A 26,593-nucleotide genomic window follows, 5' to 3' on the forward strand; every position below is an offset into this window, starting at 1 on the left:
CTTGCTTATTGTTATTGTTGTTGTTGTTTTCCAGAAATGCTCACCAAATGTTCATTATGAAACAGGGACTTCATGGGCATACCAGTGTATGAGCATGATTCTACTTTCACTCCAACAGGGAATACTTAACTGGACCCAGATAACGGCTTTGACTAAGATTAATTAAATTTATCACTTTTGTCATGAAACAGAAATATAAAGTAAGTATCTTCTTTTATAGAATAATCAGATTTTTTTATATGAACTTCTTGTATCGTAGGATGGTTGAAACCACGGATGGTCAATCACCTTAGAATTTCTTCCAAATCTGAACTCTAATCCTTTGCATTAGAAATATACTTATCCTACACATGATAAATTTATTTTAAAATTTTCTTGGAAGTTAGAGGAGTAAAAAGATGTAAGTGAGGTTACAGAGACTGGATTCACCTATAGAGAAAATGATATTCTATTAGTATTCTGAAGTTGGACATGGGAGTGATAATTTCATTTAGCACCAAATTTCATGGATATTTGAGGTCAAGTTCTCTTTACCACCCCCATGTGAGTGTGTATCCTAACACTAAGATACTATTTATTGAGTCCTGCCCAGTAATTAGATAACTTAATTAATGTAACCAAAGTTAATTACATCTAAAATAATACCCCTTTTCACTAAGCTTATCAGTCATCTGACTGAACTGACAAATTAGATGAAAGATGATCATTGAGCTGTAGAATGCTCTGAGCATACTGTCTGGGAAAACCCTGACAATGAAAATATGAGTTCCATCTTCATGGCCTCTCAAAATCTTAGCATTCTTACTATTCCTATAGTTTAACCTTTGCTTCCCCATGTCTATAATAAATCATTCTGAGAATTTCTCAAAACACCAAAACATTTGGGTTGTTTGTTTTTTCCTAAACCATCTCATATTCTGACAGTTAATCTTACAATTTTTTTTCAAATTTTCCTATTTGTTTCTTTAGTAGAGCAAATTGACTCGCTTCATAGTATGCAATAAATATGCAGATGGCTGTGAACCAATCTGTTCTGAAATATTCAAGAATAACATACTTTTTACTCTTTCACTATGTGAAAACTGTGGTCAACAACAGTAAAAATAACTCTGAAAAAAGTATTTTTACTAATTTGCAAGGTCTCCATCTTCCTAAATGTAGCCATTGAGCATTAAATCAAACTAATTTAGGTTTGACTTAAGTTCCTTTTCCTAATCAAGAGTTAGACTGCTGAGAGAAAAGGAAACCTTTCAAATAATTTCTAAAATAAAAGTGGAGGAAGATAGAGATCTCCTTGTTAAGATGTTGATGGTCAGAAAAGACTAAAATAACAATAAGAAAATAACAGGGCAAGCCTGTTTCCATAAAGAAAACGTAAGTATAGTAAAGTTGCTGAAAATCAAATAAAAATAGAAAATCTTAGAAACAGCCAAAAGCAAAATAATCATCACATTTAGAGGAAGAACAACAATGAGAATGACAACAAACTCCATAACGCAAGCTCAAGACAATGGAATAATAATAAATCCTTAAAATGTTGAATGGGGGGGGAAACACTATCAACTTAGAATTCTAATCAGTAAAAATATACTTTAAAATGACATAAAATGTATTTTCAAATAAATAAAATTTGAGCAAAATTGTCACCAGGTGGCTTGTACTAAAAGAAATGTTAAAACAAGTTTTCAGGGCGCCTGGGTGGCTTGGCTGGTTAAGCGACTGCCTTCAGCTCAGGTCATGATCCTGGAGTCCCAGGATCGAGTTCCGCATCAGGCTCCCTGCTCAGCGGGGAGTCTGTTTCTCCCTCTGACCTCTCCTCTCTCATGCTCCCTCTCTCTCATTCTCTTTCTCTCTCTCAAATAAATAAACAAATAAATAAAATCTTAAAAAAAAATAAAATAAGTTTTCAGGCTTGGGGAATCAATAGCAGATGGAAACATGGATCTACAGAAAGAAATGAGAAGAATTAGGAATTGTAAATCTATGAGTAAATATAAAAGATTTTTTTTTGGTCCTAATTAAAAAAAATTATTTTCCTGTTTAAAGTAAATAGACTAATAATGTATTGTAGGGTTTATAACAGAAACTGAAGTAAAATCTCTAAAACAGTACAAGGCACAGGGAGTAAATGAGATTATGTTGCTGTAAAGAACTTACACACAAAGTGGTATAATATTAATTTAACAAAAACTATTGAGTTAAAAATCTAATCCCACTAAAAACATAAAGATTTAGCCAAAAAAACAAGAAAAATGGAATTAAAAAAGAAAACTCAATTAACTTCAAAAGAGGAATAAAGGCAAATGAATAGGTGGGACAAATAGTAAACAAATAACAAACTGGTAGATATAAACTCAATTGTAAGTTACATGGGGTTCATGGGTGAGCCTCTTGAATGTACAAATTAATGTTTTAAATGAATGTTCATACATTTTTTGAATATATGATTAATGCTTTTGATAAAATCTGGGAACTTTCTCACCATTATCACAACACTTTTTTTCTCCTTTATGTTCACTTCTTCTGGGACTTCATAATGCATATATTGATATAGTTTTTTGTGTTCCATAGGTCTCTAAGAAAAATTTAAGGCCAAAGAGCATGTCCAAGATTATACAGCTGATGGTAGGTCAAGGAAAATATTTTTAGATGTTTGCTTTGTCTTTGATCAACTTACTAATTAAAATTAAACATACTGCCACACAGGAAATGATGAGCAATACCTATCTAGTCCTTTTTTAGGTATTCTCTAGGCAACATTCATCACTTCCTTAGCTCATTTTCTTTCTATTCTAATTAATCAAGATCAAATATTCCCTTTGTTTAAACTACTGTATGATTTAACGTTTCTTATTTTTATATGTAGTTTTATAGAACAGCTTCAGTTCTACAGCTGCTCTGAGACTACTTGATAATTTGTTTCAAAAAGAAACAGATGTGCTATGATTATTCAAGCAGGTACGGGTGAAAATGAAACGGAGTCAAAATTAGATAATAATCCCATCTCAATTTGTTGCTAAATAAAACAAAATCAAATTGGAGAAATTAGAACTAAGGGACACTGTTGGTGGGAATGCAAAATGGTACAGCCATTGTGGAAAACAGTATGGAGGTCCCTCAACAAATTAAAAATAGAACTACCATACAATCCAGAAATTCCCACTTCTGAGTATTGATCGAAAATAATTGAAATCAGGACCTAGAAAAAATGAGAGCACTCCCATGTTCATTATACTGCTATTCATAATAACCAAGATGTGGAAACAACCTAAATGTCTGTAGATGGATTAATGAATAAAGAAAATGTGGTATACACGTACAAATGACTATAATGTAGCCTTAAAAAAAAAAAAAAAGGAAATCCTACAATATGGGACAACATGGGTGTATCTTGGGAACACTATGCTACATGAAATGTTTCAGTCATAGAAGGACATATGTCGCATGATTCCATTGCTATGTGATGTCTAAAATAATCAAATTCATAGAAGAAAGAATAGAATGGCAGTTTCCAGGGGCTTTGTGAAGAGGAAAATTAAGTTGCTACTTAATGTATATAAATACTTATTTTTCAGTTATGCATCATAAATAAGTTCTAGCAGTCTGGTGTATACTATTGTACCTACAGATAGCAATCCTGCAGTGTGCACTTAAAAATCTGCTAAGAAAAATAGATCTCATGTTACATGTTTTTACCAAATTAAAAAAAAAAAGAGGACTATAAAAGAAAAAAATCAATAAAATTATTCTGTTAAATAAATACAATAGAAAAAAACATAAAAAGTCAAAACCTCAGAGCATATTGCTATTTACTAATTATGAGAACTTTGAATTTTTTTGCCTGATTAATAACCTTAATCAAGTTCCAGGAGAAAGTCTGTTAAAAGAGGAATATAGTTGTTGTCTCTTATATTAGGCATTAAATATAACATTGAAAATGCTATTCAGAAGAACTAGAAGAATAAATAAAGAAACCTGTTCTGTTGCTTGAGATTTAGATTAAGAAATGATAAATACTTACGCTGCTATTGTTATGAGAAGCATGTAACTTGACTTGAATATCACAAAACCAGCATAGCACACCCAAATATTATTTGTGTAATGCATGAGAAGTAGAGAACCGGCATCCACTGCTGAGAACACTGCCAGGGCCATCTCTCCCAGGAGATCCCAGTTGACTTTCACACAGCCTGCTGTGAAGGCTGCCAGAGCCCCTGGAAAGGAAGGAATCAATATATATTACAACTTGTCATTCCACATATACAAAGTAGGGTGATGTTTTGTTAAAATTCACAGTGGATGGGCACTGAAGCATTTCCAGGCTATGGTAAAAAATGTTGACCAATCATGACCTTTGACTGAATGACAATCACTTGATCCACCTCTGGGAAGTGTGCGTATCTTTTTCTCTTAAAGTTTGAAATAGAACAACTGAATTTGGGTCTCCATAAATCACAGACTGGAATGGCCCCAGAGAGGCCTTTTTTCCCTTTCTTCTTCCCTTTGCAGAAGATAAAACTTGGGTTCAGAAAACTGGTGTCAAACAAAAACAAATCCAGACTTTGATAGGGGGAGGCTTTATTTAGAAGAAAGAATTGCAATAGGAAGGACACTCTGATTGCCGAAATCTGCAAGCATCTTAAAATCAAACAGAAAAAGGGTTTTCTTTTATAGTGTAATCCTTCACTGTAGGGCAAGCAGCCATAAATGGGATCTTTGGAGAGGAAGCTGGACAAGGAAGGGGAAATGATCAGTGGAGACTGACAGGAAAGTGTCCTGCTGCGGTCCATTTTCAGAAGATGATGGGGGCTGGGGCACATTCCAACTCGTGTGGTGTTTACTCAGAATTGGGGCAAGCAGAATGTGAGGGGTCTGTAATAAGGAGAGGAGTCTGACTCAAGTTCAGTCAAGACAAAGCACCGTGGAAGGAACAGTCAGTTGTGAACACTTGGTGACCAAGTGAGGCACCAGGTTCTTCAGACTGAACGCCAGTCCCCGCTACCATGTCCTTCCCTGTGCCGCATAACAGATGTTCTAGCAAGAAGGGATTCTCTCTCTCTGTCCTTATCCCTGTTTTCTCTATCTTCTCTATAACATCGATTTAAAAATTCCCTCAAATCCCTAAAACATACCTATCTTCTTTTTAAGAATTCTCTCTATACACTTCCTCCACTTGTTGGTTTAATCATTCCCCTCTTTGTTGACTCATTCATTCACCTACCCACTCATCAAATTTTTTTTGAGCTTCTCTGTGAGAAAATATGGTGGTAAACTTAGGATCCTTGCTCTTGAAAATAATATAGCCAACTGGAGAAATGAGATGTATCAATTTTTCATTTTAATAGTGTGTGACAGAATTATAGAAATGCTGACCTTAACTCAAATTTAAACTAATCGTAACCTAGTGGTTCTCACAAAAGTGTTTTTGTCCTTCAGGGGAGAGATGGCAATATTTGAAGACAATTTTGGTTGTCATGACTTGTCAGGGGTGAGGGGTGCTGCTGGTGGTGGTATGTTAAGGGGATCTACTGGGTTGGGACCGATGATGTTGTGGAACATCTTACAAAGCACAGGACAGCCCCCCAGGACAAAGAATTTCCCTGCCCAAAATATCAGTATTGCTGAGGATGAGAAACTCTGACCCAAGCCCTACATGTAGTCACAAGACATACCCCCAGAACATATTCACGTGATGATATGTATTATATGGATATATGTATAATATGTTCCTACATCGTGCTGTGAATGAAGTAATCAGTTGTCAGGTTTCTTGCTACCCTTAGCTTTCTTTCTTAAAGACATGGCTTAATTTACATGAGGCATTAGGTCAGCAAACCAGTCTACTTCACCTGGTTCTGCCTAAAAATTTGACACTAATTAGGGTCATCGCAATCACAAAGAGACTAAAGAAAAATTGTGTTTGGGGAGTTTTTTTTTTTTTTAAGATTTTATTTATTTATTTGACAGAGATCACAAGTAGGCAGAGAGGCAGGCAGAGGAAGAGGAAGGGAAACAGTCTCCCCGCTGAGCAGAGAGCCCAATGTGGGGCTTGATCCCAGCACCCTGGGATCATGACCTGAGCCGAAGGCAGAGGCTTTAACCCCCTGAGCCACCCAGGCGCCCCTGTTTGGGGAGCTTTTAAAGAATGAATTTTATGCACATTTTACCTTTCCTACACATGCCTTTAGTAAGGGTACATTATCTAAAGAGAAGAAGATTGTTTTCTCCCTTCTCCCAAGGAGCAGCAAGTCCTTAGAGAGGAAAAGGGTTTAAGGTAAACAAATCCTAGAACAGGTTTCTAGGAGTCAAAATGGAATTTTTAGAAAGGGAAGTGAGAAGAATATTATCTCAACAATGGACCCTGAAATGTCCAATAAATATATGGGTGTGGAACACCCCAACTTCAAAAATAATACCTTCAAAGTCTTATTTGATGTGAAAGCTTTGTTATATCAGGAAAAACCATGTGCATTGTTGGGCTTACTTCAAAGAGAGCTCTGGGCTCTACCCTTCAAACTCTAGAGGATTAACTCTGTATCAACCCACCTTCCCTCCTCTTCACCTCATTCTCTTTGGAAAAGGATTTTAAACTTCACAAAATATGTTCAGGGAAAAAGGAAGAGTCCGTGGACAAGAATCTAAGAACCCCCAAACCAAGGTAGCTTCTCAGCCAGGAGGGAAGTTTTTGAAAGTCGAAAGCCCAGGATGGGGTTGAGGGGGAATCCTGTAGCAGAAGCTGGAAACCCTCACTCTCTCAGGATCTTCTCAGGGTCACTCAGTCTCACTGCCTCTTTCCTGGGGCACAAAAAGCAGTATCAGAAATTCATCAATAGGTAAATAAGGTTGAAGCAAACACTTAAGCAGTCAGCTCCAGGAGAAGGAATAAATACTCAGGAACACACATAGCCTCTTGGAGGTCCCGCCTCTCCCAACAGGTCACACCCTGTCTTTCTCCTCCCGCTGCCATTTTCTCCACACTCAAAGATTGCTATTTGTTAAGAGCTACTGTGGAGAGACACAATTCTTACTGCCTCTTACTAATGTCAAATGAATGAAAGTATATTATGTAGGAAAGACCAGAGAGAACAGTATACAAGGTAATACAATAAGCTAGCTGTGGAGAAGAAATGGGATGTAAGATTATAAGAATCCCGTTTTGATTCACTATTATTCCAGAAAAAATCTGGATATAATAGGGAATGGGGGAAGCTGAGTAGGGAAAATAATCTTAATCAGAAGGCAACAAGTTTTGGCAAATCTCTGCATGTAGAGTTAAGGAAAGATATAAATAAATTATTTAAGTTGTCTCAAAAGGAAACTTTGAATGATAAAGTAGCTCATAGAACAGTAGCTTTCAAACTTCTTTGACCATAGCCTGAAAAAAAGAAAAATGTTTTATATGTCCACCAGTACATACATATTTGTATGTAAACAGTTTTCACAAAACAGACCTTATCCCTATAAGCTGCTGTGCTCTGTATTCTATTCTAAATTTTCTATTCTGTTCTTTGATTTAAAAATGCTGGTCAGAAATCCACTACATTGATTTCAAAAGCTGTACTCTATAAAGGGTCAGAAAGTAAATATTTTAGGCTTGCAGACTACATAGCCTTCTTTGTTTTTATTTGGTTGGTTTATTATTTTTACAAACCTTGGCATATATTATTTTTTCCCTTATAGCCCATTAAAAATGTAAAAATTATTAGCTCTCATGGGTCTTGGGCCATCGTTTGCCCACCTCTGTTAATAGTTTGCAAACCACAGTTTATCAATTAGAATTAGAGAGCAATTAGAGAGGAAAGTGATTTGGTAGCTTAACCTTAAACCATTCAACTCTTTATGGCCAAACCAGGTTTGGCCAGTTGGACAGAAATTTGTAGTCCCTGTTTCTAGGGGGTAGGTAAAACTTTATTTTCCGTGGATAACTTCGTCAATCTTCCCTTATATTCATTGCCTCTTTTACATTTTTAAATTTTGTGTTAAAGCTCTTTTTTTTTTTTCAGAGTATTTGGTATTTAATATTGAAGTCAGTACAATGAATCTAAGACTATGATTTGGAAGACTATATTTCTTGCACTAAGAACACTATCTGAAAAGATAAAGTCTGGTATGCTGACCTCCAAAGGTTGCAAGGGCTTCTACTGCTCCATTATAGATTGTAGAACTCTGGGACGGTGCCTTGTAATCCCACAGGATTTGAACATAGTTCAAAACCTGATTGAAACCTGCTGTGGAGAAGGCCCACCACAGGGACCAGTAAAAAAGTTGCTCTGAGGAGTAGCACTCCTTCAGATCTTGGAACCACTGCACAAAAACCCTCAAAGTTACGTTTTCCGGCTTTGGAGTGCTTAACGAACCATCATCCAGATTCCTTGAGAAGGTGAATGTTTCTTGGCAGACTGGTTTGTGACCCTTTTGAGGTTCCTCTAAGAAAGCATCTCTTCCTCCTGGTTTTGGAGAAGCCCCTGTGCTGGGTTTTGCATGAAAAAACATGCTCTTCTTAGGCATTGGTAGGAGAAGTGAGAAAAGAAAGGCCACAGAGACGGAGGCCAAAGATATGATGTTGAGGCAAAAGTACGAGAGGCTGGCCAGGGACACCAGGAGCTGGGCCAGCACCGAGGCTGCTGTGTAGGCCACCAGCGTGATGCTCCTGCAGTAGCCGCTCACTTTCTGGTAGTGCTCGGGGCTGACCACGCTGTAAATGTAGGCATAGTACGCCACCTCGGTGGCAGAGACCATTCCATAGAAGAACTCTAGCACCTGCATGGCTCTTAATCCTTGGCCAAATACAAGAAACAGCCAGGTGATGATGAAGCTGACTCCTTGCAGGATGATGACTGGCTTGTAGCGGACGTAATCGGTCAGGATGAACACGGGGAGCAGCAGCACCAGGTAAGAGTATGTCCAGATTGGGAAGATCTCATTTGTGATCTGTGAGATTAAATGGGGGAGGGGCATAAGGACCAAAGCACTGGACGTGAAACACACCATAGTTCTCTGACATAATATATTATCCAAAGGACAATGTATCCATCCTAGGACACATTGCTTGGCCCACGTCAATTTGATACTTCACATGAGTTTTTGACAATACAGTGGAAAGTCGTGGGAAATGGAAATTCAAGGAAAACAAATGGCCCAAATCATGGATATTCCTAACATGTGGGTTCCCCTCTCCAGGGTAAAGAAAGAGCAGTTATTGTTCTCAGTTACCTGCTTCTTACATTTTAAAATGGAATATTTAAATTTAAATAATAATATTTTATATTTATTTTATATTTAGCAATAATATTAATAATATTTAAATATTAAATTTAACATGGAAAATCTGCATAAGCCACTGAGGCTGGGAAAGAGGCCATAATGTGTACGTTAGGCTTACCAGCTTTCCCGAGGGCAGTGTCGGACTGCTCACATGCTGTTGCCTCTCCTTTTAAAATAGTTGACTCTTCTCCAATAAGGTTAAAAAGAATGTTTTGGTACTGGCAGAGCCTAACCATATTTGTCTTTGATCCACAGCAGTATGTGCAGACCCTCAAGAGATCATCTGGGTCATCAGGAACACATAGGACAAATGACCAGTTCAAGATCGAATATCAGAAGAAGGAATGCTAGTCTGTCTTCTGTTCTTCCGCATTCTTGGCCTTACTCTCTTGGGCTGCTTTGGAGGAGCCATGAGAAACCAGTTAGTATCTCTCTTGTTTAAGTCAGCTTTGGCCACGGTTTTCCATGAAGGAGTCGGTGGTATCGGCCAATCATCTGAGCCCATCAATAGAACATAATTATTTTAGCTTCTATAAGCTGAATCTATAGTGGGTGGGAAATGAGGTAAAGAAGGCTGGGGTAGAACCCCGTAAATCCTTCTCAGATCCCTGATGTAAATCTGCCAACTTACTGAGCCCGAGAGTGTGTTTTGACCTAACCTGTGTCCTGACTCCTTGAGTTCTCAGGTCACCTTCTATCTAAGTGTTCTTATAGTTGGGTAGAACTTCATTCTGGCTCTTCCCAACATTAGGTGGAGTCACTAACCCGGGAAAAGCTACGTTCCAGATCTGTTTTTAGGGACTGTCTCTGGACTCTAAATCCAGTCCAGGGGTATCTCTCAGACAAACCTATCTGCACCTACCGGCATTCAAGATTGGCATGTACCTTTTACTTTTTTATTTTTTTTATTTTTATTTATGTGACAGACAGAGAGGCAGGCAGAGAGAGGGGAGGAAGCAGGCTCCCCGCTGAGCAGAGAGCCCGATGCGGGGCTCGATCCCAGGACTCTGAGATCATGACCCGAGCCGAAAGCAGCGGCTTAACCCACTGAGGCACCCAGGTGCCCCGGCATGTACCCTTTTAACTGGGAAGGAAAGTGGCGAGTGGGTTTAGAGGGCAGACTTTTCCTTGGTGTCCAGTAGGGACATGAGGATGTTTTCCGGGAGAGGGAGGCCAAGGGAGATATAATTGTAATGACCCATCTGCTGACTAACCAGCCTGTAAAAATCGGTGTGACATTTTTTTTCCTAAGGAAATTGAATCAATACAGTGCTTTGTCTGATCTTGTTATTGTTCAGTGATTAAAGGGAAGGTTCTAAAATTTTTGTGTAGCTGATTTACCTGGAAGGTTTATTAAAAAACAGACATTTAGACTCAGTAGATCCGGGGTGGGGCCTGAAATGAACATTTCTAATAAGTTACCCAGGTGATGCTCTTGCGTGGGTCGACGGACCATGCTTGGAGAAACACTGACTCATAGGCTCTTTAGGATTAGATCCTATGACTTAACTAGAAGCCAACAATAGCCTTCATTTTTACACATAAAGAGGAAAATAAAATCTTCAGAGGATTTTTTTTTTAAGATTTTATTTATTTATTTGACAGACAGAGATCACAAGTAGGCAGAGAGGCAGGCAGAGAGAAAGAGAGAAGAAGAAGCAAGCTCCCTGCGGAGCAGACAGCCCGACGTAGGGCTCGATCCCAGGACCCCGGGATCATGACCTGAGCCGAAGGCAGAGGCTTTAACCCCCTGAGCCACCCAGGCGCCCCCAGAGGATTTTTTTCATATGCTTTTTCCTAATTTTCCCCCTATAAATCTTATACTATCCTCTAAGGTTTTGCTTATATGTAGGTATGGTTAACTTTATTTTAGATTCATAATAATAAGCAATGACATCCAGGAGTATTGTTTTTATATAGCTCAAAGGTTGTTTTGAACTCACCCTATCTGTGTGGTAGCAGAGAATTTTATATTTTAAATGACAAATACACCGAAATCATTAAGGCCCATTTGTTCATCTTTGAGATTGTAAGAGGTGTTGATACTTTGCTCCCACCCAAGACTTTAGACATTGGTTCTAACAAGACATAAATCCAAGATAAGCACGTTAGTAAACTTACCACACCGAGGCTTATATTTTTATCTGGTCCTGCTAAATAAGGTACCACAAACGGTTCTGATGGTTTCATCATTGAGAAAAATCCAAAGCAGCAGAGGTTTACTGTGGGGAAAACCCAGGAATTGCTTGGTGATGTCCGGCAACAATTCATGGATGGTTAAACTATTGGAGAAAAAAGAAAAAAGGAAGTCTGAAGATTGATGCTTTCTTTTCATAAAACTCGTGTTCTCTTCCCCATGCTCCATTTGTCCTATGGTCTTAAAAATGACAAAAAAAGCAAATCGTGTGACAGTAAATACACATATCACAGGTCAAAACACAGGGACTTGAGTCTTGTCTTTGGATTTTTTGGTTTAAAGAAAAACTAATGGTTACCTGAAAACACTGCAGTAAAGGGGTTAAGTTTCATCTCAGCGGGAGTGGCGGGGTCACTGAGGAAAATTTACTCCCCAGTACTGCAAGCCAGTGGGTTTCTCCTGTAATCTTTTTCAGTAGAAAGGAGTAGGGGAATTTCTCCTCAGGCAGAAATCTTGGGCATAAGATAAGATTGGTGGAATTTTGATAAACGTAGTTGCTAAGCAAACATCTGCTTCACGCCCCCCTGTCATGAACCTATTACCCTGTAGCAGCTGATGAACTGGAAATTCATTTTACTGAGTGCTTTAAAATGGTGAATAAAATAGCCTTTGGGGAGTGAAGATTTATAAAGCAGATAGACCCCTTGCTTTTTCTAAGAATCAAACTCAAGGTGAACCTTGGTTTAGCATAAGAAGCCTCCACAGATTTGCATTGTCATCCACCCAGGTGATTTGATTTGTTTTTAATATCTCTCTTCAGAAGAACTCCATGACATCTAGACAACATGGCATCATGCATGAAATTCAACAGGACTTAAAAGTATTTCTGAGGTGATACTTAGCACTTGCTCTGTTCCTGTTTTTTGCCGCTTACATTGTTAATACTGAAATGTGAGAACTTAAGTTCAGGAGGTTAAGCCTTAAAGTCTGCTGAGGGAAGATATGTGCAGCCCTTAGGGGGGCAGTCGACTGCTCTGAGAGAACGTCACTCACTCAGTCATTGACCGTTTCCTCCCTGAAGCTTCCAGACCCTCTCCAGCTTCTCTCCCTCCTTCATCTATGCTTCCTCTCAGTCACAGCCCTGACAAAGCAGGGTGCCCTGACCGTCAAGGGCAGGGCTCTGGAGTCAGTAAGGTCCAAATTCTTCCTGCTAATTACAAGCTTGAAAACTATGGCAAGTTACCAACCTCTTCAGTACCTCAGATTTCTCATCTGTAAAGTGAAGATAATGATATCTACTTCGTGTTGTCAAGATTACACGCATTGCTACAAGCTAGAACGATGCCAGTCAGTAAGCACACACTATGCGTTCTGTGGAAGGCATGTCTTTGGAAGACATTGAGGTGCCTTTTACCTGCACATCTGTTTGTTAGCCTGGCAATTAGGGGGGCAGGAGGCAGGGATTCATTTTTGTCACTGAGTCTAACACACAATCTCACACATCAAAAGTCTCCTGGAAATATTTGTTCAAAGTAGAGCCACTGGGCTAAACATGGTTTCCAACTGATCAGAACAATTCAAATAATAATAAGGAGATATTTCCCAAGTTTTCTAATTACTTAAAGTTGTTCTCTGGAGTAGGAAATACAAGCCACTGTTTGCTTCTCAAGAATATGGAAGTTTGGGGCTCCTGGGTGGCTCACTGGGTTAAGCCTCTGCCTTCAGCTCAGGTCGTGATCTCAGGGTCCTGGGATTGAGCCCTGCATCGGGCTCTCAGCTCAGCAGGGAGCCTGCTTCACTCTCTCTCTCTCTCTGCCTGCCTCTCTGCTTACTTATCATTTCTCCCTCTGTCAAATAAATAAATAAAATCTTAAAAAAAAAAAAAAAAAAGAACATAGAGGTTACTCTTTTTTTTCCCAAAAAATATTTATTTATTTATTTGAGGGGGGCAGGGAGAGAATCCCAGGCAGAACCCCCATCACCACCCCGCTGAGCATGGAGCCTGATGTGGGGCTCAATCCCAGGACCCTGAGACAATGACCTGAGCTGAAACCAAGTGTCAGTCATTTAACCAACTGAGCCCTCAGATGCCCCTGGAGGTTACCATGAAAATAGTTTTGGATCAACAAAACGAGGATTTTCTGGTGAGAAGAACACGGCTTTTGCAGTTGAGAAATTCAAATCTGGACTACACCTTTTGAGCTGTGTGACCCCTGGACACAGTTTCTTAAGGGGCCGAGGCCCCAGTTGTCCTCATCTGGGCAAGTGGGTAACTTCCCTTTCCACCTCAGATGTTGGCAGCCGGTTTGTCAAAGAGTGTTGAACTCAAGATGGGTGGATTGGTTGGTCTGACTAGAATACGGAATCTGTTACCACCACCATGGGAAGATTCACATGACAAATGATCATGTGGAGAAACAGCCAGAACAAATCCTCTCGAATGTGAAATCGGGAGGGCTGCTCTCAGGACGGGCTCCAAGTTGGCCCCCTGCTGGTGTCCTCACTTACTGCAAAAGGACCCTGCGTTTTCATTTTCTCTGTGGTGCTCTGCCTGCATAGCCCCTCTGAATTGAAGGGCTTTCATTATGGCCTGTGGAAAACTAATGCGAAGAACCTTGAAACCACGAGGCGTGTGCTATTCCTTGATATGTGGTCTCCTATGAGATTGACGGGAGTGAAGAACCCAACATGATAGATGCAAACATTCCTTCCTTAGACCTAGGTTTCTAATTCCAAGGCATTTTCCCCTTTTTAAAATTAATGGTGGGGTTACAGCTTTAAAAAAGAGACATATACTGAATTTACAATCTCAGGTTACTCTAGTGGTGTGATTTTAATAGTTCAAGCAGGTGATAATTCTTAGTTGATTTTTAACCTGTTGCTTCAAAGGTCATTGGAAATTAGTTAAAAAGTTACCGAACAAAGGCGCTGATTTGCTTAGTTATGTCAAAATGTAAATTTCTAGTCTTCTGGAGGAGGATGTTGGGTGCACTGAACACAGTGGGCTTCCATTTCAGGACACAGTTCCATCCCAGGTGTTTGAGGAGGGGTGTTCTGCAGCTTCGGGGCCCTTGCTATTTGAGGAGCAGGTGCACTGCCATGAGTGGGCGGGCATTTAATAAGTATCCCAGCTATTACTGCGATGTGGACCTTCTGATAGATGTGTTTTCTGCTGTACTTAACATAGCTGGCTGAACTTAGTCAAATTCCTTTGCCTCTCTGGGCCCCACTGATTAAAAGAAGGTAACAGTGATCTACTTTATTATTTGTGAAGAGTACATGAGGTCAACAGGGGACGACTCAGGGCACTGCCTAGCACAGTAAATACCAATGTCTTCCCCTGGCCTTTCTTTGAGAGTCTGGTCTAGTCCCAGTGACCCAGGAAATCATACCACCAATGAATCCCTGATAAAGTAACAGCTCATAATGTTAGACCCACATAAGTTGAATTATTGATCATCAGTACACAATGTAGGAATAATTTCAAAATTAATTTAAGAGAATAAGAAGACACGGAAAGAGTAACTTTACAATTTAAGATCACAAGGAAAACTATTTCTTTAAGGAATTAAATTGTCTGAAAGCCCTTTATAAATACTAACTTACATATGAGAGATCATAAGTCATTCTTACTTGTCTTTTATTCAGACCTTTATGGTTTGCCATAAAGGGAACATAATCAATTAGTTAGGTTTTGCTCAAAACACATGCTGTCCACACCTATAATTCTCCATTTAAATGTTTTACTAAATTCATTTAGATTCTTGTCTAAATTAGTGAACATTTCCTGGACATACTTTTTTAAAGAATTAGGAGAAAATGATCTCTATATTCCAGTTCACCATGACTCAGTATTAATTTTTTTTTTTAAACATAGATGACTTAAGTCAGCTTTCCACGTCAACATTTTCCATCTGAACCTTGCTCTGCCCTTTCTAACCAGCTGTGTTGGTTAATACACACTGACCAAAATCATCATTTTTAATGGTGATTGGACAGATTTCTTTCTAGTTGACTTTCAGTGTTCATATCACTAACCTTGCTATTTGGATGCTATCAGGTAAGATTAGGGACTCATTTCAATGGCACGGTTCCCTTGCACCCAGGAAATCACAAGGATTAATGAATTGTTGAGACCAGTTTTGGTACCGGGAAGTGACGTGGTCCCATAACAAACATAGAAGCATGGAAGTGACTTTGGACTGGAAAATGGGTAGAGACTGGAAGAATTGTGAGGTACTAGATAGAAAAAAATTTAGAATGCCTTGAAGAGATTGTTGGTAGAAATATTGCCATTATATGCACTTCTGCTGAGGGCTCAGGAAGAAGAGAGGAGGCGCACTACAGAGAAAGCGTCTATTGTTTTAGAGAAGACATATCTCACCAGGAACAGAATGTTGCTAGAAATATGAATGGTAAAAGTGTTTTGGTGATGTCCTAGTTGGGAAGGAGAAACATGCTTTGGACACTGGAAGAAAGGTGATTTGGTTCTAAAGAAAGTTTCTAAAATGGCAAAGAACACAGTTTAATTATGTTTCGTTGTTGGAAAGAGAGTAGAACTTGTAAGCCATGAATTTTGCTTGGAGATAACTTTGCTTGGAGAGTTCCAAGCAGTGTTGAAGGTACAGCCTGGCTTCTCCTTTCTACTTATAATAAAATGTGAGAGAAAGGAAAGAAATCGAGGGACGAACTCCGAAGCAAAAAGGAATCAGCACTCAGCGACTTGGAAGATCCTCAGCCAATCTTGATAGCATACTTTATAAACAGCGCCAACAGTGTGGCTGGACCATCACTGGCTAAAGATCTCAGGTGTTTGACTGATGGATCCAATCAACCATATTGGTAGAAGCCAGGAATGGAGATGGGGTTATCCTGGAAAGCTCTGTAGAGGACCCTCTGGTCTGATGGCTTGGATCTCTGTGAATTGCATTCTACTGGTATAACATTGAGAATGTTATACCAGTAGAATCACTACCAGCTTGGCTTAATAGGGGCAGAAGCAGCATGAAACAAAAAAATGAGTGAGTCTGAGAACAGAGGCACAGATGCAGAAGTTTGGGCTGATGAGACCCCCTCAGGTTTACAGGGTGAGGCTGCTGTCCTGTCAGGCCCAGAGGACAGAGCACTGAGCCACAAGGAATTATTCTCAGGTCTTGAAATCTAATGGAACTTACCCTGCTGGATTTTAAGTCTTCCTTGGGACCCATTACTCGCCTTTCCCCCTTCCAATTTCTCCTATTTGGAATGAGAATGTCTATCCTATGCCATGAACATTATATTTTATAAGCAGATATCTTGTTCTCTGGTTCACAGATGGAGGGGAATTTTACCAAAGGATGAATCATACCCCGGGTCTCACCCATAGTGATTTATATGATTTAAATGATGAAATTTGGGTCTCCGAATTGATGATATTTAGATGGCAGGCTGGATTTAGAGTGAATACTGGGATAGTTAAGACATTTGGGAATGTTGGGAATGGGGTGAATGTAATTTTGTATGTTGGGGGCGGATGTGAATTTTGGGAGGCCAGGAGGTGGACTGTTAAGGGTTGAATTGTGTCCCCACCCCAAAAATATGTTGAAGTCCTAATTCCCAGTACGTTAAAATGGAACTTACTTGGAAACAGGGTTGTTGCAGATATAATTAGTTAAGATGAGGTCATCCTAGAGTAGGGTGGGCCTTTATTCCGATATGAGTGAGAAGCTCGTAAGGAGAGACACAGATACAGAGACCCACATGGAGATGTGCCAACAAAGGAAAAGACTGGCATGATACATCTATAAACCAAGGGACAGTAAGTATTGCCAGGAAACACCTTAAGTTGGCAGAGGCAAGGAAGGCTCTTCTCTACAGCTTTTAGAGGGAGAAGGGACCTACGGACACCTTAGTTCTAAGCTTCTAATCTCTATGAGAGAGGCAATAAATTCCTGATATTTTAAACCACCCAGCTTTGTAGTGCTTTGCAGCCACTTTAGGAAGCTGATATTGATTATAATACATCTAATTTGAAATTTATAAAATTTAATTCAATTTATTAACATATAGTATATTATTAGTTCCAGAGGTAGAGGTCCGTGACTCATCAGTTGGATATAATACCCAGTGCTTATCACATCACGTGCCCTCCTTAATCCCTATCATCCAGTTACCCTACCCCCTACCCTCCTCCCCTCTAGTGGTTGTCTCTTTCTCTGTTTTCATCTTATTTTTTTTCCCTCCCTTCTCCTTATAATTTAAATTTTTGATAATTTGGACAAAATGTATGATACATTACACTTTAAAATTTTTCATTGAATATGTTCTATCCTGGATTTTCTTGTATTCATACTTTCATTATTGTTAACTATAAATAGGACAAATGAGTCTTTATTTACATATTGAATGAAATTTCCCAGTTCTTTTTTATAGCTACCTATAAATATCTTCACCTGGATAATAAACATTGATTATACCCCATACGTTAGTGGTTCAAAAAACTGAAGTGTTCTCATTGACGTTCCCGCTGAGATAGTGATGTCGATAATGACAGCACTCCATTTTACTGAGTCTGTCTTCTTTATCAAATTTCAAGTTTTAGAAATGAGTGTGCCACAATGGTAATGAAGGTGTCTTTTGTCCAGGAGACTGATGTTTTTAGGGCACCTTTGGTTGGGTTTGTGCTTTCAGCCAACAGAAACTTCAGACACCCCAAGTAGTCAGGAAGCCTTTGGGGAAGGAAGAAAAAGGAAGGAAGGAAGAAAGCCAGTTCTGTTGTAGTTGTAGTAAAATTGTTCTAACTCATTCATTCATCCATATTTGGTCTGCCTGGTCTGAACAGAGCAGATCCAGGATGGCGGGCCAGGAAAAAGATTTATGATGGAAAGATCACCTTGTGTATGTACTAAACACAAGTTAGAGTTACAGGGTTTTCATCACTACTTCACCATGCAAAACCTGTGTTTTACGATGGGCATTACCATTACAGAAATTTTCTTTAAAGAAAAGTGGGACAGGCTCATTCTAGAACCTTCTTTTGTCATTCATGGCAATGCTACAGATAAATTGGGTCCAGTGGTATTGTTGGAGTGGATGTAGCTCATACTGAGTCTGAAAGAATGGCATAAAGTGAAAATTGTTGAACGAGTCCTAGGTAGAGAAAGTCCTCTGTGAATTTTTGGTTGTCAACCGAGCTGTTCCAAGTTTTTTTTTTTTTTTTCTTAATTGAAAGTGACATGGTACTCCCACCTATGGGGGATGGGCTGAGCTGTGATTTTGCTTCTCATTTGGAGAAGGTGTTTAAACACCAACTGTTGGGTCTCTTCCCGACTTACTGATTCAGCATGTGTTGGCAAGGAAGGGAAGAGACTGAGAATTTTCATTTCTAACAAGTAGCCAGGTGGTGCTGACCGTTGGGGACCTCACTTTGAGAATCACAGATTAGCAAACAGCAGTTTGGGGCCACTCTGAGGCTGGAAGTTTTAAAGAGATTTCTGTAGTAGTTTTAGCTTCACTCTCTTTGCGTATTAGGCACTAGAGGGCAGTGTGATCCCAGCACATGGGGACAGAGAGCCGATGATGTCACAGCAAATCCAGACCTGTTTCAGCCCAGGCATCTCTGATTTTTATCTGCTTTGTTTATTGCCGGTTAACATAGGAATTTAGTAGTTTTTATTATTTTGTTCACATAGGAATTTATCTGTCAAAAAGGTTCTACCGCCAAAAATAAATTTAAAAGTTATTCTCTCTCCAGTTCCTTCTTTTTGAAGTCCTAGGGCCTGCTAGCTAGACAGCAGGGGTGACGGGGGTGTGTGATTTTATGTCCCATTATTCAGACAGCTATAGAACTGAAAGATAAACTGTCTCCTTAGAGTCCGGTATTTCTGAAAGTGTTTGCAATGCACTCAAATTCTATTCATAACAGAAATAGAGTTTTGAGACCAAATAAGTTCAGAAGCATTGGGTTAAATAAAGTTACATGAGTTCCTTTGCTGGAATGTTCCTCAGAGTCTTTAATTGTACATTGGAAATCCTTGAGAGGAGGTTGTGGAATGCAAGTCCACTACAAGTATTTTGGAAGGAATCACCAATCTGGTCCTAATTCTTCATTTTTCTCGAAGTAGAGACCAGAAGATAACATGGCTGCTGGGTAGTGACAGGGCCTGTCTCCTGAGTGCAGCTCAATGTACTTCCCATGGGATATACCTACAGGCCTGCGTGCAATGACAATGCCCACGTGGGTTAAATGTGCTTCCTGTTTGGGGCCACGAGTCTTCCTAATCCACCTGTTGGGATACTCCTCCTCTAGGTGCTTGCATACTTTACAACAGATGGGGCTCCAAGGCCCCTTCCTAGACAGAGTCCTCCTCAGGACACCCTGTCCAATTTTTTTTTTTCTCCTGTTGGTAATGCTTTGTCACCACTTGCTATATATTAATATGCTTAATGGTCTTTGTCCATTTCTGCCTTTTAAAATAGAAGAGCCGGAATCATCTTGGTGTCTACTATATTCACATTTAGTAGGTGCTCAATTAACATTTTTTGGATAAATTATCTAGTGTTGGCAAAGTATATAACCTGAGATTGATTATTGTATCAGTCAGGGTTCTCCAGAGAAATAGAATTAGTAGGAGTTATATATGTTATGGGTTAAAATGACAAAAGCTAGTGTGTTTTATGAAATGGTTCTAATAGGACCCAGATAACCTAAGTGTTATATGAATTTACAGACAAATTTCCACTTGCATTTCTGGGCTTAAAAGTACAATATCTGAAAAAAAAAGTACAATATCTGACACTATCTAGTAATTGTTTAAATTTAATGGTATTTTATTTGTATACATCCTGTTATGTTACAGAATATTCTTACAGGCTTCAGGAAGTTTGGATTTAAATGTTATTAAGGTGATAGGTATTTACATTTATCCAAAGGCCTCTCTGAGAAGGGATTCTACCCTAGGTTTTATTGCAGTTAAGGTAACTGTCTTGGAAAATACTAGCCACTTCTTTATTTTCCATCTTCTGAATCTCACAGGAGTGCTTTTCATGAGGAGACTGACCCGAAACCATACAGGGAATTAAAATCAGCAGATGTCCCAGGCAGGAGGGAGGAAGCCCTGGAAGGTGGCGGTGGTCCGTGGGGATGACATCGAGTTATCAACATCCAGAGAAGCACAGATATTGGTGAGGTTAACTAACAAGATAAAATCTACCCTCTGAGGAGACTCCTCTGCTCAGCCTCCCAGAGCTCATCTTCTCTCCTTGAATCCCAAGATCCCTCCTGTTTCGCAGACCGTTGAGGTAAGTGAGCAGGGAGTGGGGGTGCGTGTGTGCGTGTGTGAAAGCCTGCAGTATTAGATATAAGAGAAATCTGAAAAGAGATGTGACGTGTTAAAGGACTCGTATGTTAGGTACCTGGCTTCTGGTATTCTTAGCCTGAGCAGTGCTGTCTACAGTGAGAGGTACAAGCTTCCACAAGGGCGTTCACACTTACTTGCCAGTAACAACCCACGAGTCCTCTGGTAATTTCACTTTGAAGGAAGGTTAGAGATAATGCTCACCGTGGAAGAAGATGTTCTCTGGAAAAGAGTGAATAGCGTTGAGTGGAATCTTGGCTTTGGGAGGGATGACCTTCCAGGTGAGGTCATGTAATCTACTACCCACTCTATCCCTTCATAAGGGGGGCCCACATGAAGGTTGATTTATTTGAAGATCTATTAGATTGATTGTCCTCTTCCTTGAGTAAAGTAAATACTGATCCAGTTTATAGTAATAAAACTCTTACTTAAGCAGAGTAGGAGGCAATAAAAATCAGAAACTGAACTACGTCAGAATGACAACAATGAAAAATATTTGCCAGAGGTTAAGTTGCGATAACTGCTTTCCATTTACTTCTACTTCACAGAAAGTAGAGATTTGCTCTCCCATATGGAATGCTTTTGGGGTTTTCTAGGTCTTTCTTGTGTAATCAATGAAATGATTATCTGTGGAGCCATGGATGAGCCTTACTGAGAGTCACCTGTTCTCTGTGCTCCTAGAAGCTCACGCTCTTCTTTAATTCATTATGTTTCTGTCTAGCCTGACTGTGGGTGGTTTGCCCAACTCCATAATTGAATGTGGAGCTGAACTTCTGGTCTTTTCTTCTCCATGACTTTCAGGGACCTACAGCTATTTCTACTATCCTGGAGATGTTGAAATTCCTCTGCCCTCTGAATTTTGGTTTGAGAAAACCAGAGATCAACCTAATAGAAGAAACACAATCGCTGACTTGATGGGGATGGGGGAAAACCTCAGCCTTTGTGGAGAGAAGAGGAGAAGAATAGGCAAAATCCCAAGACTGAGCAAGAATATAGAAATGGAGGAGGTGATAATGAGGGAGAAGGGGATGGAAGTTATTTCCTGCAGCTAAGGAGAGCAATCATTCTGCTAGTATTCTCCAGGATCTTCAAATATCAGCTCCATCGTTTTCTAGCGGTGATTTCGGGTGTTCACATGTGGTAGTTGATACTGTCCTTGACCCTCCAGGCTGTCTCCAGACAATGTTCATTTCTTCAGAACTCACTTAACTTGACCACTTCATCGTGGTCTACTTGCCAATATTCACTGACTTCCCCAGCTCTCTTCCTCTGTCTTCCAAATCCTTGGCATCAATTTTTCAACCCAAGTCCTGCTATTATTTTACAGTTCTTCAATATCCACCTGAAATGCATCTCATCTTCCCAGTTCCTCGGTCTTCTCATCTGCAGGAACTTTTTTTCCATGCTGTCTCCATTCCCCATTCTCATGGCCACACCCTATTCTCCTTCTAATAAGGGACCTCATCAACTGGCTCTATCTACAATTACCTCTTCTTGCTTAAGTCATCAGCTACTTTCTTACATACCATTCCTTAGCTCCATTGGGATGTTTCTGTTTTGCTTCCAATATCTCTGTCTTCTCTTTTCCTTCTTTCCCTTGTAATTTCTACAATAATCATACCAACACTCTAAATTCCATTGCCTGTCCATGTTTTGATCACATCTGTGTGGAAAAAAACCCTCATCTTCAGGTTTTTTCAGGGTACATTTCTTAGTTGGTGATTTTGCTTTCCTGATCTTGTCTTTTAGACTCAAAACTAAGTTCTCCATTAGGGATTTCCCCATGTTCCATGGAGATCCTAGGGTGCCCTTCCAAGAGAGGGTGCTGGAATCTCCTGCATGCAATTTTCAACAGCTACTCAGAGATTCTCTAGATTTTGATGCACCCCTAATCAGAAGACCACTCTGATACCCCCACCCAGATGCTTTCCCAAAAAGGGACCACCTGAGTGTTGGGTCTGCATGCTTTCTGGATTAGTGATGCACAAGGGGGGCGTGGCAGGGTTACATGGCTCAAAAGACATATGCACACAAGTATCTGAAATTCTTCAGCCCACAGAGATTCTCATCCCCTCCATACCCCCTGGAAGCTCCTGAGAGGTCAAATACAACAAGTCTTCTTCTGATACCACTTTAGTTTGAATAATCACCTGTAAATATCACTTCTAGGGACCTCCTTCAACCTGGCTGTGCCTGTCTGTCCACATTTCCTGAGATTTCAGGTGCTCAGCCTGTGCTCCAAGTATGCAATTCTCTACTAAAACCAAATTAATTCTTCCTAACCCATATTATCAATAAGCATGTAAAAATAATACCGCTGGGGGTTGCCTTTGACCCTAATACCTGTTTGGGTAGACATTTATACAACATACTTTCTATGCCTTGTTTTTAATCCTCTGAAAATTTCACAAAGTAGATTGACAGTTGACAGTTAAGGAAGCAGCCATTCCAGGAGAGATAATGTGGCTGGCCCAGGGTCACGCAGTTTAGAATCCAGTTCTGTAAGGATGCAAGGTTTGAACTCTTCTTCTTCTACCTGCTGGATGGGGCATACTGGTTTTGTTTCCTTCTTGCATTTCTTTCAAGTTCTTTCATGGTCTTGTTTACTTTCTGCTCTGCCGTTGCTGGCTATTCCCTAAATTAGAACTGCGTCGTATACAACTTAAGGTTGCCATGTAAAATGATGAACATTGGGGTACATGGATGGTACTGTTGGTTGAGCTTCCAACTCTTGATTTTGGCTCAGGTCGTGGTCTCAAGGTCGTAAGATTGAGAGCCCCCCCATGTCCAGCTCCCCACTTGGCGGGGAGTCTGCTTGAGATTCTCTCCTTCTCCCTCTGCCCCTCCCCCTATGTTTGTGAGCACACGCTCTCTCTAATAAATAGTTAAATCTTAAAAAAATAAAATGATGAGCATCATTAAATGTCACATATGACCCCAACTGATAATAAACATAGTATGCATTCTCTTTTTCTTATTGAAGTGTAATTGAAATCCAATATCCTGTTAGTTTCATATGTACATCATAATGATTTAATATTTTTAGACATTATAAAATGGTCCTCACAATAAGTGTAGTTACTATTTGTCACCATACAAATTTATTATAATAATATTATTATATTCCCTATGCTGTATAATATATTTCCATGGCTTATTTATTTTGAAACTGGAAATTTGTACCTCTTCATCTTTTCACCTGTTTTGTCCAACTCTAGCCCCTCCTCCTCTATTTTATGTATCTGTGAGTCTGTTTCTGTTTTGTTTTATTTATTAATTTTTTTATTTAGATTCCACATGTAAGTGAAATCATACAGTATTTGTTTTCCTGTGTTTGACTTATTTCCCTCAGCATAGTACCCCCCCAGGTCCATCTATGTTGTTATAAAAGGCAAGATTTCATTCTTTTTATGGCTGAGGAAGGCAGCAGGCATCCTTGAAATCAGTTCAATGGACATTTACAGAAGTTGTTTCGAGGATGCTTTGCCTTTATTGTTACACCTAATAGTGTATAATTTTGAGTAAATGTTGCAGCCCTGTCCAACCCTGGACAAATTCTAAAAAGCAATGACATATAAACCATTATTTGACTCATGTACCTTCTCCATGACAAGGAGGAGAATCAGAATTCTATACAAATCATTATTTTGCTATTGCCCTCTCTGTTCTGATACATCCCCCACCCCGCCCTGGAATGAATACTTTACCATACTTTCTTTTATCATATGAAGATGAAGCAAAAGTGGTCACATATTTGGTGGAACCAGTGTCTATAGCAAAAACCAGAAAGGTGTCTTTCATCAGCTGCTTCCTCCAGCAGATAAGTTAAAACTTGTGCGGGCTTACCTTTGTGGTCTTAAAAGCGAGAGGAGAGGAGGCTTTATACAAAAGGAAATCATTAGTCAGCAAAACCCAAAGTTCACAAGATGAGCGTGGCGGTCTGTCCTCTGCTCCACTGGGACACAAAGCCAGCCGCCATCAGCCACGATCTCCACGTTCTGGTCTGTAGGGCAGACTCGTAACACCTGCAGAACACCTTGATTGAGCAATGAAGCACGCCGTGGCACGCCGTGGCACGCTATCCTCAGCAGACAGGAAGGAAGGACCAGCGTTCCTTAACCCAGAGTAAGGAGACCTCCACTTCTGCATCAGTAGGGAATTGATCTCTTCCAGTATTAAACACAAATCCCTGCTATCCTATCAACAAACGCTTAGAGACACTACGTTTTCGGATTTTCTTAGCACCACATTTTGTTGAGTTGCCAGAAGACCAGTCAGACACATTCCTGCTATTACTTCGCTAGCTTCCTAGATAATCTCACTTCCCCCACCCCCCAGGCTCATCCAAAGTCCTTTTTACTTCCTGGAACCTCTCATCCGGTTGAATTTTTGAGTGCGCACACTTGCCTTCCTCTTCCATGACATCTGACTTTAATTCCTATTTCCAAAGCTAGATGCATTTTGCCCCCCTTCCATTTTCCTTCAAGAAAGACTCCCTTTCTAGGATCTCCAAAGCAATTTGGTCTCTCAGTGGGGAGATTCAGGTATCCACCTCCCTCTCCGGCTGCCGCTAACGTCCTGTCCCATTTCTCCTGCCCTATCGCTTACGACCTGTTTTTGAGCCACTTCCAGACATTGGCAACTGGCTCTTGGCCAGCATGTTTCTCCCTCTACGTGGGTGTAGCTCATGGGGCTGGCGTTCATCCACCAGTCAGCACTGTGGATTTTATATAATAACCTCAAAGCTCACATGCATTCTTAGGTCAGTTGTCCTTATAATCATTTCAAAAGACAGAAAAGGAAAGAAACAAACAAAAAAAGGACAAGGTTCTCATTTTGTGTTTAGTGGAAGGGAACAGAGTGTGGGATGTGCCTCCTCCGCAAATACTCTGTGAATTTGCTGTGGGTACTGCAGCCTCCCCTGATCCCCAAGATTCATCCCTTAGCTTTCTTTTTTTCAAATTTAAATTCAATTTAGCCAGCATCTAGTACATCATTAGGTTCAGATATCATGTTCAATAATTCATCAGTTGCATAAAGCACCCAGTGTTCATCACATCATGTGCCCTCCTTAAAGCCCGTTGCCCAATTACCCCATGCCCCCACGCACCTCTGCTCCAGCAGCCCTCAGTTTGTTTTCTATAGGGGTGCACGGGTGGATCAGTTGGTTAAGCATCTGCCTTTGGCTCAGGTCACGATCCCGGGATTCTAGGGTCAAGCCCCACGTCAGGCTCGATGCTCAGTAGGGAGCCTGGCTTCTCCCTCTGTCCCCTCCCTGCTCACGCCCTCTCTCTCTCAGATGAATGAATAAAATCTTAAAAAAAAAAAAAAATCCGCTAGTTTCCTGAGTCACCTTGCCTGCCGAAGAGAAACTCCAGTGTGATACCTCTAGTAACATGGTCTATGGAGTGGACACATTAGCTATGTTCTCTAATACTGTTTTGCGCCACCCCCGTCCCATACTTTTTTTTTTTTTTTTTTTAAGTTCCAAAGGTCTGGAAGAGCTAAACTGGTGAAAAAAAATTTGTAAAATGACTTGCTTCCCATTGCCCAAAAAGCTGACATTTTTTGGCAACTATGTTTTACACCCTTCCTTATAACCCACCAATTCCTACAGTGTTCCTAGAATAAACTCTAACTAGAAAGTTATGGATGGAGGCACCTGGGTGGCTCAGTGGGTTAAAGCCTCTGCCTTCAGCTGAGGTCATGATCCCAGGGTCCTGGGATCAAGCCCTGCATCGGGCTCTTGGCTCGGCAGGGAACCTGCTTCCTCCTCTCTCTCTGCCTGCCTCTCTGCCTACTTGTGATCTCTGTCTGTCAAATAAATAAATAAATAAAATCTTAAAAAAAAAGAAAA

At 40.1% G+C, this 26,593-nt stretch overlaps 1 protein-coding gene across 8 annotated transcripts in view; it reads right to left on the minus strand.

Moving 5' to 3' along the window:
- LOC122902377 (thiamine transporter 2-like) overlaps positions 1 to 26,593 on the minus strand; it is a 44,007-nt gene that overhangs the window by 16,342 nt on the left and 1,072 nt on the right. For 3 of the 8 annotated variants that reach the window (XM_044241749.1, XM_044241755.1, XM_044241756.1), the window contains exons 1-5: positions 24,583 to 25,310; positions 20,874 to 20,958; positions 11,386 to 11,546; positions 8,118 to 8,931; positions 4,022 to 4,214 (exon numbers count right to left, since the gene is read on the minus strand). In XM_044241749.1, coding sequence (XP_044097684.1) covers positions 4,022 to 4,214; positions 8,118 to 8,931; positions 11,386 to 11,535 — 1,157 coding nt within the window. In that variant the 5' untranslated portion in view covers positions 11,536 to 11,546; positions 20,874 to 20,958; positions 24,583 to 25,310. Of the gene's footprint in view, positions 1 to 4,021; positions 4,215 to 8,117; positions 8,932 to 11,385; positions 11,547 to 20,873; positions 20,959 to 24,582; positions 25,311 to 25,846; positions 25,889 to 26,593 lie in introns of those variants that run through there. The other 5 variants (XM_044241750.1, XM_044241752.1, XM_044241751.1 and 2 more) reach the window with 5 other exon arrangements.

The sequence above is a fragment of the Neovison vison genome, chromosome 3, assembly GCF_020171115.1.
Source record: "Neovison vison isolate M4711 chromosome 3, ASM_NN_V1, whole genome shotgun sequence".
In the NCBI taxonomy this organism is placed as follows: domain Eukaryota; kingdom Metazoa; phylum Chordata; class Mammalia; order Carnivora; family Mustelidae; genus Neogale; species Neogale vison.